Genomic DNA, 20,150 nt, shown 5'->3' with positions numbered 1-20,150 from the left:
GATTTATAGATAGAGCTAGTACATACAATGCCTAAAGCCACTATTATGCAAAGCGTTTCGGGCAGGAAAAACATTAAAGACTAACACTTAATACTAATTGAGATTAAAGTGTAAATTGTGTTGAGGAAATATAATATAAAAAAGGGAGGAACATGGCAGAAAAATAGCAAATATACAATTTGGTCGACAAACAGCATTGTTTAAAATAGCAGTCATGGATTGACATTTTAGGGGTAAGGTAGGTTACAGGGAGTTAATTAGATAGTACTTAGTTTTTATCTTAAACTGGTTGGGAAAGGTACAGTTTTTAACATGATTGGGAAGGTCATTCCACATTCTGGGTCATTCCATTTCTTTCTCAGAGTGAGTCATCTAAGAGTGCTTTACCTAGTTTCATCACACATCTTACAAGCTATAAGATTTTATCTGCACTCCAAAAGGTGCTGCATTGCAAATCAATAATGAAAATTTTAATTCTTATAATTTCTAGTTCATACTCTATTGTATGTATTAAAAATTACATACTGTATATCATACATATTACACTCAATTTAAACTTTAATTGTACATTGAAAACATTATTATGAATTGTATTACTGTACTAAGAATGTAACCTACATCAATTTTCTATTCACTATACTGTACTGTACTTATATTACTAACTTTTGGTAGGATCACTTCCAACTGATGAAGGATCCAATTCTTCTGCTGAGATAAATTTCTGAAGCCGCTTGACAGCAACTGATGCCTAGGAAAACATAAGGACAATTTCGTTGGTAAAAATGACATGAACAAAATAGTACTAAATTTAAATTTTTTAAATGACACAGTACTATACTTTGTTGTACTGTATTTATATTTTATCCACAATCTGGTGGACAGTGAAGAAGGCCTTTGTTAGTGACTGCTGCATTATGAAACATTCTCATGTAAATAGTTCAGTTATCTCAGGTACATACTCTATTTTATTGCACATAAAAATGGCAGATGTTAGTATAAAGCTACAAATTACCTACTTAAAATTATCTGTTAGAGTAAGGACCTGCCCAAAATGCTATGTGTGTTAGTGGTTTTACAAGAATGTAAAAACTTCAATACTATGTATTCTTATAAACCCAATGTACCTTCTTGTATATAAATAAATAAATAAATAAATAAATAAATAAATAAATAAATAAATAAATAAATTAATTAATTGATTAAATAATAAATAAATAAATAAATTAATTAATTAATTAATTAATTGATTAAATAATAAATAAATAAATAAATAAATAAATAAATATACCTGGATGAGCTGAGCAATGAGGTTAGGCAGCTGGTTGATAGGCATACGTATGAGGTTGAACAACACTATAGATACAAAGGCAGTCTCAACGTCCAAAACATTCTCCACTGATATCAGTAGGTAGGTCATAAATGTGGTCATTGCTATCTGCAAGACAAATCATTATCATTAGTTATATAATTCATATAGTTATAGTAACTATAACTATAGTTATAGTTACTATAACTATAGTTAGTAACTATAGTTTAGTAACTATAACTATAGTTATAGTTATGATAAATACAGATTTAAAGAAGCAAGTAGAAACACAAAAAGCACATGGAAAACTGAACAAATCCACAAGGGCCGTGACAGGGATTCGAACCTACGTCTGAGAGCATCCCAAACGCTGCCTTAATCGACTGAGCTACGACATGGTCAAAAGAGTTGAAATCAGAAGTTTTACTGAACTTACTTGGATCCTGCAGCCTCTCCGAGACACAAACCAGGGTTTTACACAACTCCCCCATGTACTCGAGCTATGTCAATAGGCCGTTCTACCTCTTCGCCCTTACTTCATTACACACAGAAAACACAATAGTGTGATGCATCAAATGAACAAATCCACAAGGGCCGTGACTTCTGTTCCCAAAATAGTACCAATGATGCCATTATTAGTCTGCTTGATATAATCTCATTGTCTTTGATAAAAATGAGTTCCCAATTGGCCTCTTCATTGACCTGAGAAAGGCCTTTGATACTTTAAACCATAACTACCGCTTACTTAAACTTCACCACAATGGTAGCAAAGCCCTTACGCTGGACTATATAAGTTCCTATCTCAGTGACTAAAATTAACACAAATAAAACAAATTGGTATTTTAAATAAGAGAAGCATTACATTAACAACCACAAAAGCTAAACTTTATATACCAGTCATTACATACCTCCTTATTTCCCATTAAATAAAAATCTTGCTTAATTGAAGGTTAAGCGAGATTTTCATGCTCTCACAGTGGCAAAAAAAAAAAAATACAATTATGCAAACTTCTACATTCACATCCTTTCACACAAGAGCACAGGAACATCATCCATATTGTGAACACCACAAGGTCTATGCTTATATGAATTAATAAAATTAGTTAATTTAACTTCATCAGTAGTTAACTACTACTCCCAGAATCGACTTGAGAATGGTCCAGGATGGCCCGAAACGTCGTCGTCCCTTCACCTTCTAAGTGTGTGGTCTGGTCAACATACTTTAACCATGTTATTGTGATTCATCGCCTGTAACTTCATCAGTAGATCTGATTAGCTGCAAAATTAATCTTAATGAAGCTAAATTAACTAATTTTATTAATTCATATAAGCACAGACCTTGTGGTGTTCAGAATGGAGATAATGTTCTTATATTATAACGCCTTGGCCCACTGTTCCCAGAATCCAGGACATTTGATCATTCTTTAGAAGTTCTGGCATTCAGGCACTCTGAGCACTCTGCCAGACAAATAAACACAAACACTTAGAAACTTTGTTCAATACACTGTTTACACCACCTTGATAAAGGATGTAGGTTCATCCAAAAATGCTATGTTATAGAATATGGAGTAGGAGAAAATAGGCCACACACAACATACAAATTACATGAGAAAGCTTTAAAGAATTTTGAAAAAGAAAGAGATCTAGGGGTGATTATGGATAGAAAATTATCCCCTGAGGATCAAATAAACAACAAAGCAGATCATGTTCTTAGGAACAAAATTAGGGCGAGGCCTTAGATGAGCTGTGTTAGGAAGTGCTCTGAAAACTAGAGGTCAGAGTCTTCTGCTCCTGTGTCGTCTATTGTAAACAAAATACTGTACAGTAATATATAGTGCATACATTTTTTATATGGTATGGTATAAGTTTAAGCGACTAGAACCTGTTAAGTTCATTGAAGGTTCCTAGCAAATATACAATATTTATTGATACAATTGAATGAACATATTCAGTCCTCAGAAATGGAGTAACATAGAGGCTCACACATCCTTCAATGACTGAGTTACTCACCATGTACGGTGTAGTGTTCCAGATAAAGGCACTCATAGACTGAAGTAGAGCTCCTTGCTTTAGCATTTTAATCTCCTGTCTTCTCACATCCTCAACCTGCTGTGCAAAGGACTGCTCCCATGCATAAAACTTCAAAACCTATGGATATTTAAAGCAACGTAAAGCAATATCAGTATACAAATTACAAGCAGCCCTTGAACTGTGCAGAGGTGGCATTCTTGGAAAATTCCTGTAAGCACAATCCATGCAAATGAATCTTATGCATTCACCAAAGAATAAGTAAATCAAGGTACTGTGTACTTTAATCAATATACAGATGACCATATGCTTTCCAAATGCTTCAGGATTGAGACTGAATGAATATCCTGTTATATACAGGTAAGTGGATCATCATCCTAAAAGTCTAGGGAAATTTTTTTACAATACTTCATACTCACCAATATGAGAAGTTCAGTTACACATATGAAGCTGAAGATTACTGTAGATGGTGTATAGTTATTTAGATAGTAGAAGTGGTGGATGTTAATGGTGTTGAGTTGACTGAAGTTCGTATCCTGGCCGGGGAGGATTTACTGGGCGCAAATCCTTAACTGTAGCCTCTGTTTAACGCAACAGTAAAATGTGTACTTGGTTGTAACAACGATTCTTCGCGGTGGGGATCGTATTCCAGGGACCTGCCCGAAATGCTACGCATACTAGTGGCTGTACAAGAATGTAACAACTCTTGTATATATCTCAAAAAAAAAAAAAAAGAAAAAAAAAAAAGATTGATGGTGATGAGGTACCCTCAGATGTTTCATTGCTTGTACCACTCCCACACTGCATTATCAACACTTTGTAACTTAGCTCTACTCCCTGCCTTTCTATACATATTGCTTTATCACTTTCATTCTGCAAAAATAGTACAAAATTGTAGATTTAGCCTTAATAATATCTAAAACATAGTTTTGCTTCTTTGATATTCAGTACTCACAACACTTCTTGAGATCCCACTCTCCACTTTCTTAATTAGTTCAACTGTCTTCACAAATGTCAGCACTGACCACTTTTTCTTAGTTTTCCTGCTTGCAGAAGATTTCATCACAAATATCTGCATTTGGAGCCAGCATGGAATAAGGATGTTCTTAAATTTTGTGAATATATACAACAAGATCACAGAAATTAATACATCAATACTTTGCGACAAATCAAAACAATGGGTTACGGACTTATGATGTTACATGAGCAGGGAAAACTAAGCCCATTTACTTTATCACACATTTTTATTCGGACTGCCTGTTCACTTCATTAGTTCATTGCTAAGTTTAGTCAGACAAACCCAAAAAGAATAACTGGCATATTCGGAGTAGTGTCGGGAAAGCATGTAGTCATCTGTATATATATATATATATATTAATTACTGTATTATGTAATTCATTCAATGTATATCTTAATCAATGCATACACTAATCAATATACTGCAAACCTTAATCAGTAATAATAATAATAATAACAAAAATTCATTTAGGGGCAGGCAGGACGCCTGGGTATTTATACACTGAGGACGCAACCCCACAATAATTGCTCAACTTTCGGGGTACCTATTTACTGTGGAGTGAACAGAAAATGTGCCCAACCCTTTATGTCCCACTTGGGACTCAAACCCTGGATCATTGAGTGTGAGTCAAGGATGAAGCCAACTGTACAAATTTAATCAATATACTGTACTAGTATATGTTACTCTTAAGTATATAGTGCCTCATTCAACTAGAGTGGAACCTCGAATGACAAGCGCCTCAATTTACGAGCATTTTGAATAACGATCATGTCGATCGCCGACAATTTGTCTCAATTGGCGAACACTCATTTCATTAAAGAGAAAACCACATGGTGCGTTCCCACTGCTTCTCGCACATTCTTGGACACCTCCAACGATGCAAATAAATAAATAAAAAAAAATTAAAGATGCTAATGATGCTGGGATGTAAAGGGGTGACTGCTGTAATGTTGCAAAGCATTGAATTTTGTTTGTAGAATAAACAAAAAAATGAAAAAAAAATTGAAAAAAGAACAAATGTCAAAAAGGTTTGTTCAGTGTATGTCAGGTAGGCTGCACCATTATTAATAAATAAATGAATAATACATAACAAATTGAACACATTTGAAACAAAGAAAGATTGTCATACTGGAGCATTCTACCTGACAAACACTGAACGAACCTTTATGACATTTGACCTTTTTTCAAATTTGTTCATTTTTTTTTTTTTAAGAAACATGGAGCAGCCTACCTGACATACACTGAACGAACCTTTTTGTTATAAAAAATGAAAAAATAAAAAGAAGTGAACAATGTTGAAAAAAAGAACAAATGTCAAAGGTTCGTTCAGTGTATGTCAGGTAGGATGCTCCATGTTTCTTAAAAAAATAAAAAACGAAAAAAAATGAACAAATTTGAAAAAAGAACAAATGTCATAAAGGTTCGTTCAGTGTATGTCAGGTATGCTTTATTTAAAAAATTTAATATCATATTAATGTTTTTCGGTGGTGGAACAGATTATTTTTATTACCAATATTTTAAATGGGGAAATTCGTTTTGAAAGACGAGCATTTTACATGACGAGCTCTGTGCCGGAACAGATTAAATTTGTTAATCGAGGCTCCACTGTAATTTCATTTCCAGGGATTGAGCTTCAGGTCTTTGGTTCCGCCTCTCAATGTTCAGTCAAATGGTGTACAGGTTCTATGTATAGCAGAGCATGTAAGGATAAATCCTAAAGGTTTTTCTGATGCTATATCCAACAAAGATTAAGGAGAAGACAGTGCCATTAAAAACCTGTGATGTCAAGTGAGAACTGGAATCACTTTGAGCATTTATGAATGTAGCATTTGGCTATTTTAGGTTGGGTTAAATTGTTCTACAATGACTCCCTAGCAAAAATTAAAATCTTGTGGAGAACATTTGCAAAGGTTCTGCTGGCATCCAGTGTTTGAATGTTGTCCCTCCTGGCTGCATGAGCCAGGTCACACAGTATAATACATTTGAGGGTAGTCAAATGCAAAACTGCAGCTTAGATAAAGGTGATGAAAGTATTGTACTGTATGTAGATGATGAGCCACAATAACATGGCTGAAGATATGATGACCAAAACACACACAAGCAGATGAAGAAACAACGATGTTTCGGTCCATCCTGGACCATTACCAACTTGATAATATAAAACACATATGACTTGATAATGATCCTGGAAACAAACATCTTCATCTTCTCACACTATCTTCTGGTGTGTGATTTGGTCATCATATTGTACTGTATATTAATACTGCAAATAAATGTTGTACATTATACATTGTATACAGTCAAAAAAATTTATGTGTTTGCCTCTATTTCAATAATATACTTTACCTTAATGCCACTGATAATCTCACTGATCAGCTTGACTCTCTTGTCTTTATATATCATCTGATCTGCTTGTAATTTTTTCAATTTACTGACTATAATAGCATTAACAGGAATCAGGAATAGAAACATTCCTATGCCTGCCAATACTGCTGGTCCTGTGTGAGAAATTAAAGATAATAATTTTTAATCTCTTTCTAATGTCCACTAAATTCCAATAGCTTAAATGACACATTATACATTTAATTTATAATAAAATTAACAAAGAAGGAATCGTTATGATAGATGAGGCTAAGTCTCTTCCCAAAAGTACCTTACACTTACCGTAAACCAATCTTCAATAACTAGTGAGTTTTTCTACTTCATGTTGGCTTGTCCAGTCATTATTCCAACCATTATTATAACAATTTGTATGAGATGTTAAAAATAAAGTATCTAATTCTAATTCTAAGAACTCCAAAGAGTCTCACTTCCTAAAAGTGGTTCATTTCTCACAGATGGCTCACATGACAAGACTTAATAATAATAATAATAATAATAATAATAATAATAATAATAATAATAATAATAATAATAATAATAATAATAATAATACTGTAATAATAACAACAATAACACTTTACATTATATAAAAAACCAGCGCTGAATGTAATGAAACGCCATTTTCTGGGTGAGACTCGGAGGCCCCTCAGAGCTGATGTGTACAGAGGACCACTTGGTTTGCAAACTTAAGTTATCCGAAAGTTCCAGTTTCACGATCGAGGTTGGGGTTTCATGCTTCCCAAACTTAGTTCGGGGAAGTGGTCCGCCAGGCCTCGCACTGGCCCAGGGTGGTGGTTGGGTGGGTTTTGATGGGCTAGTTTGCCCAATGACTGTGTCGGGCACCACTCTAGTGCCTTCTACCCTGTGATGTCACAGATTCACAGCCCATTGTTCCCATTGTTTTGATTTGTCACAAAACTGGAGTGTTCATTCTGTGACTCGTGACTTGTTGGATATATCTGCATAATCTAGGAACATCCGTGCACCATGTCGGTTCCAAATGTACACATTGTGTCAGTGATGGCTGACTGGTGGGTGGATGGGCGGGCAGAGTGGGCAGGAGGACAGAGAAGGTGGGTGGGGGGGGGGGAATGGGATGGCTGGCAGGCAGGGTTAGTAGGTGGGTGGGCAGAACGGGGTGGGTGGATGGATGGATTGGTTGCTGACTGACTGGCAAGTGAGTTAGCTTGCAGGTGGGCAGGTGGGCTGGCTAGGTGGGCAGTTTTGGGTGGGTAGGTAGGTGGATGGATTAGTGGCCATGGCGGGGTGGGTAGGTGCATGGGTAGGAGGATGGCTGGGTGAGTGGGCGGACGGGCAGGAAGGGCGGATGGATGGAATGGTGGCTGACTGGCAGGCAGGAAGGGCGGATGGATGGAATGGTGGCTGAATGGCAGGCAGGCTGGGTGAGAAAGTTAATGGGTGGGCAGGCTAGGTGGGGATGCTGGGTGGGTTGGGGGGGGCAGTCTTTGGAGGGTTTGGGCGGGCGGTGTTGGGTGGGTTTGGGTGGGTAGGCAGGCTTAGGTGGGTTTGAGCGGATAGGCGGGCTTAGGTGGCTCGGGCAGGTAGGCAGGCTTGGGTGGGTTCTGGTGGGTAGGAGAGCTTGTTAGGTGGGCTTGGATAGGTTCGGGTGGGTAGGCGGTTTTCGGTGGGTTCTCCTTCCCCCATCCTCTCCATCTTTCATACGCCAATAAGAGTCCTCAATAAAGGTAAAGTACATTACCTGTATAGTAAAAAATATGAGTAGTATTTTGCAAAATACGTATTTTTAAGCTAATATTTTTGGGTGTGTGGAGCAGATTAATTCAATTTACATTATTGTATTTCTTATGGGAAAATTCGTTTTGGTTTACGAATTTTCGGTGTACGAACCATCTCTTGGAATGAATTAAATTTGTAAACCAAGGGTCCACTGTACTTGCATTATGTAGGGTAAAGATTGCTTTCTCAGAATAAACCAAAAAATAATTTTGTTTTAACTGAACTACAATTATAATGTAATTTTATTTGAAAAGAGGATTAAATATCTTATTGTATTGTAAATTGTATACAACATGTATACCTGTGATGGATAATGGAATATTTTCACTGTTTCTTATTTCTTGTGTTTTGTAGATTAAGGATTACTTTTGAGTCAAAAGGAATTAGCTATGCTTTAACAGAGCTGGTGTTACAATACTGACTTTATTTGAAATAAGCTTAAAAATTTTATTTTATCGTATAGTACACAATTAAAGCATGTATATCTGCATGGATAATGGAATGTTTTCAGGTTTCTTCCGGAAGATTAAGCTTGATTTACCAATTCTTTTATGTCTTTAAATCAATCTATTACATTTACCATGCTCATAATATAAATAATTAATTTTCCAAATTAAAATACAGTACAAAAAGTTTCAGAAAAATAGATATCCTGTAATACTGTATTTTTAAAAGAATCAGAATCAAAATTGATAATCATAAGAGAATTAATACTTTTTAGAGGAGTTGGCATCAGTATCGGAAACATTAGAAACTTAAGTATCGTCCCATCACCATTCACCACACTTTTCCTTATGAGGCAACCTTTTGGGTAATTTTCAACAATGACAAATCCAGCTCACCAAGTCTCTGCCAGAGGGATGTGAAGGCGAGGAAGAAGATTACTGGTATTCCCCACATCTGGGTTAGAACCTGTGCTGCACCACCCAGTCTGTGGGCATCTACAGCCATCAGGTTGACAATGTCCCCCAGTGTAAATTCACGCCTAGCGGAAGGAGACAGCTGCATTGCCTTGGGAGTGAGGGGCAAATGCAATACAGTATATCAATTCTACAAAAGAATCCAAATTATAATACTCTGAGAAAGGGGAAATCAAATAATGTACAGAAAAAAAGACTCATCGTTTGTGAAAAAGATAAGTTTTAAATAAAACTTTAAAGATGAGAGACAGGCTTACAAGAGTCATAGCAAGTCAGTGAAAGGATGTAAGGTTGATAATAAGAGAATATGATGGTAACAAGTAAAAACATGCTCTACACATAACATTATACCTAGTGTAAGCAAAGCAGTAATGTAACAACATTCAGAAGTACCTTTTGCAAAATAATGTAAATCAGAAAAACACATCATTGCTGTATAAATATCTGTAAAAAATATTAAACCTCTTCCTTCTTTTACATTTCTATTCACAATGAAGATGAAAATTTGGAAAGGTACCTGGTTGATACCTGGTTGGTTGATAACATAATCTATTTTAGATTATGTACTTTATGTATTGTATATTTTAGAAAATTATTACTGTACTGTATTAAACAACAAAAAAATAATCTGGCATTGAGTGTACAGTATATGAAAAATGACTTTCAGAGCAAGGCACTCATGATGCATCTTAACCCCTGTACTGCACTCATCAAGATATCTCAGTTGACAGATGATGCACTGACTGAGAAAAGTCATTTGCAGGTATAGCATATGATTCAAAACTCATGTGAGGTAACCTGGGTAGTAAATGAATGCCTCAGGCTTCCAGTGACTGTCTGCCATCTTGAAAAAAATTCCCAGCATGCCTCATGGCCGCAGGTAGGCTCAGTTTGAGGTGGGCAACCATGACTGATGAACATGTATCTAGCTCCCAGTCACCCACGCGTCTTGTGGTTGAGAAATCAATCACAGAGGATGAAAAGTTGGGTATTATATGAACCTGGCCTTGAAGGTGATGTTGACAACCTAAGACCCAATAATGACCTAACACAATGATCAGATACAAGTGATATAGATGATGACGATACAGTGAGTGTCCAGTATGAGGATTACACCACCACAGCCACTGCATCCCAGTTCAACACCACTCACAAGGCAAATCCACAAGGGCCATGATGAGGGTTCGAACCTACATGCAGGATGATCCCAAAGTGTTCCATATCACAGGGTTCAGTGACATTGCTTCGGATACGAGTAGCATAAATGAAACTAGTGGTTACAATGACAGACTGTGGAACATGAGAAACAAACTGAGATGAAAGTTCAGAGATTTCTTTGTACCAGGCCAGAATGCTGTGACTGACAAATCACTTGTTCATTTCATGGGACGTCTTGCATTCAAGCAGTACTGTATTTCTCATCAAAGCACCACAGATCTGGATTTAAATTCTTTGTGCTCTGTGATTGTGAAACAGGAATGGTGATAGATATATTATATTCTAGTACCAATGTAGGCATACCCAGTCATGATCCTCACAGGTTTTCAGGCCATGTGGTAAAGACGCTCATGGAACTACTGCTGAACAAGTGGCCCATTTTGTCCACTGACAATTATTATACCAGCCCGTTGCTAACTATGTTCCTGCTTAAATAACACTGGAGTCTGTAGTACAGTAAAGCCACATAGAAGAGAAATGCCAGTGTTTGGTACAGGTATTTCAGTAAGTGAAAGTCAGTTGAGAAAAAGCAACAAAATGTTATCAGTACATTGGAGAGACAGACGAGAAATGAATATACTGTATTGATAATTATTCAAACTGGTGAAATTGAAGGCAATTGAAAACAGAACTTTGCAACACAAGGTAAATTACATAAACCAAACTGTGTCATGTGTATAATATAAATATGAGATTGGTGGATATATGTGACATGATGATAGGTGCTGTGGAATGTGTGTGGAAAACTGTAAAGTGGACCAGGAAATTGTTTTTCACTTTGTGGAGGTAATGGAGCTGAACTGTTTCAAAATGTATTTGGTGAAATAAGGTAAGAAGCCACCAATTCATAGTTTTAGTCTTGCTCTGTTGTCGCAGTTGCTTGTAGTGTTTGGACAGGAAGAAGTGTTGTGACAAATGTTTTCAAGCCACCACTGCCCCATGCTGCTCCCAACAAACTGGAGCAGATTGACCTTCAGAGATTCCGTTCAAATACCCGTACATTCAAACCCATTTTGAGTGTTCTTTAACATCACAAGTACCATCAAGTAACACTCATACTACTGTATATATCTATTGGCTCACCCAAATACGACCCTTCTTCCTTACTTACGGTGTATGTAAGTCATTTAAAAGTGGGAATACAAAAGCAAGCATTCTCTCATACACAACTTAACATACTTGCAAACACTAGCAAATGAAACATAAAAATTAATATTAACAAAAATAAAACAAACTGATATTTAAATAAAAAAATTAGATTAATAACCATAAAAGCTAGACATTACATGCCAGTCGTTACATACCTTGGTATGTAATGACTGATCATAGCCAAACGAAAGTCAATCTTTTCTCTGACCTAAGGGTCATACAAGAACGGAGAAATACCGTGCCATTTATCAGCATGATTACAACAACACAACATTATAACATACCTTGCGGTACACAGCTGCCTTGACAGAGGCGTTTATCTTCATGTTCAATATGAAGAAACGTCGAAATGCTAAATTTCTCATAAAAGAGAAAATCTCAGCAGAGCCAAAAAGGATGGCAGCATAGAAGTATCCAATCCAAGCAGGTTGGTCCTCATCACCAATGAACTGGATGAGTAGCCTAGATACAGCAAGATATAGTTAGAATGATTTTATTCTTATGTTCAGAGGAGCAGAGATATGACCATACTATATTATTATATTATCATAGTATACACAACAGGGATGTCAGTTATATAATGCATCATGATAGGATGGGAAGGCCTATATAGAAAGCCTCACACAGCTACAGATACAGTACATTACCCTAAGACATATGGACTGAGGAATCTGGAAGACTCTGCTAACATCACAATTACGGAAGTTACAAAATATGGTACATGGAAAGCCTTGAAAATGATTTTCAACAAAGGAATTTCATTCTCATTAACATTTTCAGCCGAAGAGTGATGTAAGTGACTGTGATAATGACGACTTGCATTGGGCTGTTCATTCCTCCAGCTAAAAAAAAAAATTAGAGTAAATGAAAGTAGTTCGTGAGTGTGATGAGGAGAGGGGGCAGGGAGGGAAGGGGAGCAGAGGAGAAAAAATTAATGAATTGTATCACATTGATCTAAAGTGGATTACATTTATCCAAGCTATACACTATATAGTGTGACAATTCATTATCCTTTAAGACTAACAGTAACTGTGTGACTCATCATACATGTAATGTGCCTTGTATAGTGACTGTTGTGAGCATCTTGTTGAATCACTTGTGACACAAAAGATTACTGATGTGTATATTTGTGTGGGTGATTAAATATGTATGTGTATGTATATATGTATACGTATATACTGTATATGTACATTTATGTATGAGTATGTGTACATGAATATATATAACATTAATAATTTTGTAACTAGCATCAAAAGATTGTTATTTACTTAACTAAACGAACTAGAGGGTTCAGTTCCTGAACCAATTATGTGGCTCTGTAATCCTTTACAACACCGCCCACAGGATGGGTATGGGGTGCATAGTAAAGAAAGAAATTGAATTTAAGACTAAAATATATTATTATTATTATTATTATTATTATTATTATTATTATTATTATTATTATTATTATTATATGATGGTAATGTCTTCTCACAGACATAATACCTCAGAATGAAAACCTACACGTGCATTTGTGTATTTTATGTAAAGTTTTACACATAATCTTTCACACTCTCCTAACTGCTTTATCAAGGTATAAATACAGTATATGGTTAGGAAGAGACTTAACAGTACATCTCAATGACTAACTAATCATTGAGCCGTAAGTCTTGTGCTAACTATACACTCAGATCTTGATAGAGAATTCAGGAGAGTGTGAAAGACTTGGTGTAAATATTTACATAAAATACACAAATACATAAATACTGTATGGGTTTTTATCCTATACTGTACTGTATTATTATTATTATTACTGTATTATTATTATTATTACTGTATTATTATTATTATTATAAAATTCACCAGGCCACAGTCGAGGCCCATAAGGCAGCATTGGCAGCAGCAGTGTCCTGAGGTAACATATCCCACAGATCAGCATGAGTTAATGGGCGACGCCAGCCTGTCCACACCAGACCACTGCACCAGTTGAATGTGAGGCTGCTGGGGAATGATGCCCATAACTCAGGACTTGGGTTCTGGCAAAGCACAGGTGAGAATATAAGTTTTTAAGAAACTGTTCTACTGAAACATTTAAGGAAAACTGTGCAATCAGTAATCCATTCTTATTCAGACAGGATTTTACTAAGTTGGTTTTGCTAATAATGTACTGTACAAATGCAATATTGATTCAGTCATACATCTTCATTCAATGAAAAAAATCTAATTGACTCATAACAAAGTGCACCATACACACCTTGGAGTTATCAAGCTTATAGGCAGCTTGGGCAGCACCCGAGAAACAGTGGGTGATGAACATAACAATACAGCTCATATACTGTACTAGGAAAGTGGAAACCATCATCGGTGAGTACTTGGCATCCTGGGGTATAGATGGTAGTTTATTAATTATTTGCTGTGTCATTTTGATCATAAAATTTTACTGTATTATAAATCATGATTTTAATCTACAGACTGACCTTTTTTAATTAGTTTACTTCATTTATCATGCACCCCATACCCATCCTGTGGGTGGTAGTGGAAAGGGTTACAAAGGCATATACTGGGCTCAAGAGACTGAACCCCAAAATTCATTTAGCTAAGCAAATTTTGAGGTACTGTAGTTTCTAATCTTGCATGAGCCCTACACATACAGGAGACACACACTGATACCTACTACAGTATATAGGTGCTATAAATCCAACTTAAGAGGACTCACCAAATATATTATTGAGGTAACAACAGTGTAAAGCTGAGGGAGGCCACACACCAACATGAAGAGCCAAAAGAGCCAGAGAAGACCATTATTCAGGTCACCACGTTTTTGACCCATCACTACTAACATTATGTGAAGTGCCTGAAATCAATAAAATAATCAATAATAATGATAATAATAATAATAATAATAATAATAATAATAATAATAATAATAATAATATAATATTTTATTCATAAAAAATACATATTTAAGATTTTAAGTAAAATATTGACATAGTGAGGTCTGATAGCACAGTGGTCTATGTCCTCAACTCACAAGCAAGGGAACCCAGTTTCAATCTGCAGGCAGGATAGAAATGGCTAGGCACATTTCCTTTCACCAAATGCTTTTATTCACCTAGCAGTAAATAGGAAATGCATCAAGGTGTTAGGCAACTGTTGTGGGTGGCATCCTGAAGAAGGTCTCTAGCTGGCCTAGATGGGGTCCTAATAAGCCTAAGTACAAGCTTCCTATCCCCTAACATTGGGAAAATTTAATTTATTATAAAGCTACTGGTAACATGCAGCATTCTGAACAAACCCTAGGATTACTGCGCATATTTAATTATCACATTTTAAGATTATGCATAATACTATGAGGTTACAGTTAACGTTTTAATAAATGTAAATAAGTAAGAAATTAAACAAGTTATATAATCCAGCATGTCATTGAAACATAAATCCAGGATACATAAGGAGTGTAAAAAAAAGCCTGATAATCACTTATTGCAGTACCACTGTGAATATTAAACTGAATATTTAAATAGTTAAACGCATCACTAAAGTTTTATAATAATTACCAAAGTGTAGTTACAGAATTAGAGCTAAGCTCACAGTGACCTGTGATCCCTATAACCTCTGCCAATGATGCCTTTACACTGCTGATAGTTTTCACATCCACAACCTTCTCCTTTAAATTGTTCCAACCGTTTATAACTCTACTCACAAAAGAGAACTTTTGGATTTTTTGGCACTTTTGTTTTCTTAGCTTTAAACTCTGGCCTCTTGTTGTTGATCTTGAAAGATTAAAATGTTCCTCCTTGTCAACTGTGTCAATTCATATCATAGTGACAGAGCAGCCCTACACAAAAACAACCGTGCTGCTGTAGATCACTGCATTAATAAAAAGCATACAACAGGCACTACCACACTGAACATAACATTACAAATATCAAGTACTGAACTGTACGTGTTTCTTGAAAATATGAAATTTGGTTTACGTACAAATGTGATAAGAAGAATGATTGGAGATATGAAATCGACAGGAGGCAGAGGACTGCTGCCGGCCACCAGAGCCCACAAGAGATCTGCTGATGATGCCATTATCAACACCACCGACACGATCTGTACCAGAGACAATATGCTGTAAAGGGCTTTATGTGATACAGGATATGGAAAACAATACTGTACACAACATAACAAATGTAAATTTGCCAAAACCGATATGCATATTAATGGCTTTACTTAATATGCAATCCCTGCACCTATAAATATACCTCTGATATATGTTCTTATATATATGTTAAGAATAAAATTATTGTTATTATTATTACAGTATTATCATTATACAACAGTGTTTCTTTTGGTATCATAATACTTACAATCTTTATGTAACTGAGTGCTGTATAGGGAATAGGAATGAGGGCCCTTTTTCTTAATAAGGTTATGTACAGAGGAGCACAGAGCCAGAGGAGGCCACAGGGTACCCAGACCATTACTGAACGCTCTACACACCTCCCAAATGCTGGATTGGCTGACCTCCATATCTGGCTGGCATTCTGGAATAAATGAACCACCAGGATAGGTTTCATTGATTATGGTCACTAAATTGAAACAACTTACATGTACTTTAAAATAAAATTAAGACAATATTATTATTCTTGTTTTTTACCACATTTATATCCAAGAAAATTATGAGTCTGAAATACAGTACAGTAGAAGTTCCGCAGTCAAAGTGCTAATACAGTATACAATACAGTACAGTTTAGTGTATAAATTTTGGTTAAGTTTATTTATCTGAAGATTAACATAGACCTGCCTTGACAGTCAGCAACTTGTGAAATGAAAGAACGGGTTAAAGTTTCCTCACCCAGAACTCCTCCTGGCATAACTTCATAAATAAGCTTCCACTGTCGTCAAAGTCAGCTGCTGCTGAAAGTGCCATTATTCAAGAGAAAAAAATCACCTGTGAATGAAAACACAAAGAAATTACAAATATACTGTACCATGCAACATTCATTACAGCTTTACTATAGTTTAAAGGAAAACATAATTACCCAAGACAAACACTTTTCCCCTGTGAAATAGTAATTTGTAGGTGAGTAGACATGGGCAGGGTGGGTCAAGGGCCCTGTTCCTTCACTCCTCTCCTGGGCAGGGTGGGTCAAGGGCCCTGTTCCTTCACTCCTTCCCTGGGCATGGTGGGTCAAGGGCCCTGTTCCTTCACTCCTCCCCTGGACAGGATGGGTCAAGGGCCCTGTTCCTTCACTCCTCCCCTGGACAGGGTGGGTCAAGGGCCCTGTTCCTTCACTCCTCCCCTGGGCAGGGTGGGGTCAATGGCCCTGTTCTTTCACTCCTCCCCTGGGCAGGGTGGGTCAATGGCCCTGTTCCTTCACTCCTCCCCTGGGCAGGGTGGGTCAATGGCCCTGTTCCTTCACTTCTCCCCTGGGCAGGGTGGGTCAAGGGCCCTGTTCCTTCACTCCTCCCCTGGGCAGGGTGGGTCAAGGGCCCTGTTCCTACACTCCTCCCCTGGGCAGGGTGGGTCAAGGGCCCTGTTCCTTCACTCCTCCCCTGGGCAGGGTGGGTCAAGGGCCCTGTTCCTTCACTCCTCCCTTGGGCAGTTTGGGTCAAGGGCCCTGTTCCTGATTGGTAAACTAGGGTTAACATGACATAAAACAAGACTGGTAAACTGGAGCTACAATGACACTTGCAACAAAAGGCTGATAAACTGGGGATACTATGACACGTGTAACATGACTGGTAAACTGGAACTAACATGACCCAAAACTGGGGCTAACATGACCCAAAACTGGGGCTAACATGACCCAAAACTGGGGCTAACATGACCCAAAACTGGGGCTAACATGACCCAAAACTGGGGCTAACATGACTGGTAAACTGAGGCCACCATACCAGCGGGTGGGCACGAGGTGTGACGTCACTGTGACATCACAAGGTTCATGTCGGTACATGTTTGGTACCAACGACCGGTGGACTATCGATAATTAACATTTCACACTAACATCATCTGATTGCATACACTGCAAACCCCAAATATGGCATATAATCTTTGACAAAAACATACTGGAGAATTAGGGAGTAGCCAATTCAATAGGACACAAAAACGAGCCGCCTCATACATGGACATATTCAGACATTAACAGCATTAATAACCGTACATTTAACTCTCTACAAGGAACATGAGGAGTTATATAATGCTTTGATTAATTCAATAACTCACAAGCAAATATATACCTCTTTCACACCTCCAAGTGGGAGTTGCCGTAAAAAAAAAAATTCAACTAAATTATAAGAAAAGTTACATGTAATTTCGATTTCAGGGAAAAGAAGGTAGTTATTCAACTGTATAAATCTCTGGTGCGCCCCACTCGGATTATTGTATCCAAGCATAGAGACTTTATCTTCAGAAAGACATCTGCTGTGGGGAGGTTATCTTGAGGTTATCTTGAGATGATTTCGGGGCTTTAGTGTCCCCGCGGTCCTCGACCAGGCCTCCACCCCCAGGAAGCAGCCAGTGAAAGCTGACTAACTCCCAGGTACCTATTTACTGCTAGGTAACAGGTGCATCAGGGTGAAAGAAACTCTGCCCATTGTTTCTCGACGGCGTCCTAGATCGAACCCGGGACCACAGGTTCGTCACGCATCCAGTGTTCTGTCCACTCAGCCACCGGCTCCCCTGAAGAAGGTTCAGCACAGAGCAACAAAGTTGATCCTATAACTTAGCCAACTTTCCTACCACAGGGGTAAATGGCCACAGGACACACTACACATGACGGCCGGGAGTCATCTCATTAACACCTTTAACATACTGTAGTAATAATAATGTGTTGTATCGGAGGACAGGCAGCCAGTATAAATATACATGTTAGGCTAATATAGAAGTCCCCCCCCCCCCCCGCCGGGGATCGAACTATTGACCCTCCCCAGGATGCAGCCCCACAACAAGCTGACAAACTCCTGGGTACCTATTTACTGCTAGTTGAACAGGTGCATTAGGTGATACTAGAAGACGCGCCCGGCCATTTCTGACCCCTCTTAGAATTCCCGATGGTAAGTCAAGAACGACCCCGACTATATCACATACAAGGGACAACAGCTTCAAGCTCAACAAGCCACAGTGTAGGACAAAACCTATGAGACGCTTTTTCCACCCATATGGTGATACACCCATGGAACTGCCTACATACCCGCTGAAGCCATAACTACATAACTGCCAAGATTTTCTTCTTGTTTATGGTACGCATAGTTTGCATGACCAACACATTACTTGTCAAAATTCAGATGGAAAAAAATCCTCATGAAAAAATGAGAGATCTTTGACAAGTCGCCTGCTTTCTGTCCCCGGCGAGGCCATTAGAGAGATAGCGGCCCTCAGGTAATGTTCAGCAGGTTATATAGTCTGCATTACAGCAGTTGATAGACCTGTATCAGCAAAACATTCACACACCTTGCATCATATATGTGATGGAATGTCAACAAATTTCAGCATTTAATTAACACAACAAAACTTCAAGAAAATATATAAATACGTCATTCACACTTATATAATATGTACGACAAATTCTTAGTCAAATTTCAGGCAGGTGTTCCTACTTCAGGTAGCGAGAGCACGTGATTGTAATTAGTTTATCACAATTTAAATTAATTAGTTTGATAAAATATAATATATGGTCCGGTACCCGAATCCATTTTGTGCCACTATACTAATTAAACCAAAAAAATGTTGTCTATAAAAAAAAAAAACACGTTACTTTTGCACTATACACTCCCACAATCTCTTATTAATCGCACTCTACAATCCCATTTTGTAGCACAGATCGTATTTCAGAGGATGACTTACGCGCGTCGCTCGATCAGTCAAGTTAAACAATTCATGTTGATGCTGGCTTGTAACTGAATGGGTGACCGCCTTTGCCCTCAATATAACTCAACATGCAGATAGCACCCTCTGTACAACGTTTCTTTTACCGATCACAGGATGAATAATGGAGGTGCACCGTGTCCATCAACTGCAGTCGCCGGCCTCTGCACCAAGACACTATATAGCTCCTGCTCTAAAGTCTGGAACCCTTGTACTAATAGTGTAGGCTACTCCTCTCTCTGCCTTTACTCCTTACCACACACCCCCCTCACCATCTCCACCCTCTCCCCTCACCATCTCCACCCACTCCCCTCACCAGCTCCTCCCATTCCCCTTACCACAGCCTCCAGCTCCAACGGATCCCCCTACCCCCCCCCCCCCCCCCATAACTTCCATTCCGGACGTTTAGTCAGCTTACAGTTTTGAATTTTTAAATTTGAATTTGAATTATTTATCATCGGCCCCCAGAGTCGCGTTATCCATCCAGGAACATATTATTTATGCTAAGCAATTAGATATATTTGATGCTGAACT

At 37.7% G+C, this 20,150-nt stretch overlaps 1 protein-coding gene across 1 annotated transcript in view; it reads right to left on the bottom strand.

Moving 5' to 3' along the window:
• The window catches only part of LOC123758471 (multidrug resistance-associated protein 1), a 43,119-nt gene extending 23,260 nt beyond the window's left edge, over positions 1 to 19,859 (bottom strand). Inside the window, 14 exon segments of the mRNA XM_069322574.1 lie at positions 664 to 748; positions 1,289 to 1,435; positions 3,317 to 3,454; positions 6,699 to 6,850; positions 9,335 to 9,503; positions 12,064 to 12,241; positions 12,427 to 12,621; positions 13,625 to 13,797; positions 14,016 to 14,141; positions 14,478 to 14,615; positions 15,740 to 15,859; positions 16,117 to 16,293; positions 16,605 to 16,700; positions 19,724 to 19,859. Coding sequence (XP_069178675.1) covers positions 664 to 748; positions 1,289 to 1,435; positions 3,317 to 3,454; positions 6,699 to 6,850; positions 9,335 to 9,503; positions 12,064 to 12,241; positions 12,427 to 12,621; positions 13,625 to 13,797; positions 14,016 to 14,141; positions 14,478 to 14,615; positions 15,740 to 15,859; positions 16,117 to 16,293; positions 16,605 to 16,679 — 1,873 coding nt within the window. The 5' untranslated portion in view covers positions 16,680 to 16,700; positions 19,724 to 19,859.
• Between the last annotated feature and the right edge of the window lie 291 nt (positions 19,860 to 20,150).

Source organism: Procambarus clarkii, chromosome 11 (genome assembly GCF_040958095.1).
Source record: "Procambarus clarkii isolate CNS0578487 chromosome 11, FALCON_Pclarkii_2.0, whole genome shotgun sequence".
Lineage (NCBI taxonomy): Eukaryota > Metazoa > Arthropoda > Malacostraca > Decapoda > Cambaridae > Procambarus > Procambarus clarkii.
The sequence above is the reverse complement of the archived record's forward strand: the minus strand, read 5'-3'. Positions and strand labels throughout refer to the sequence as shown.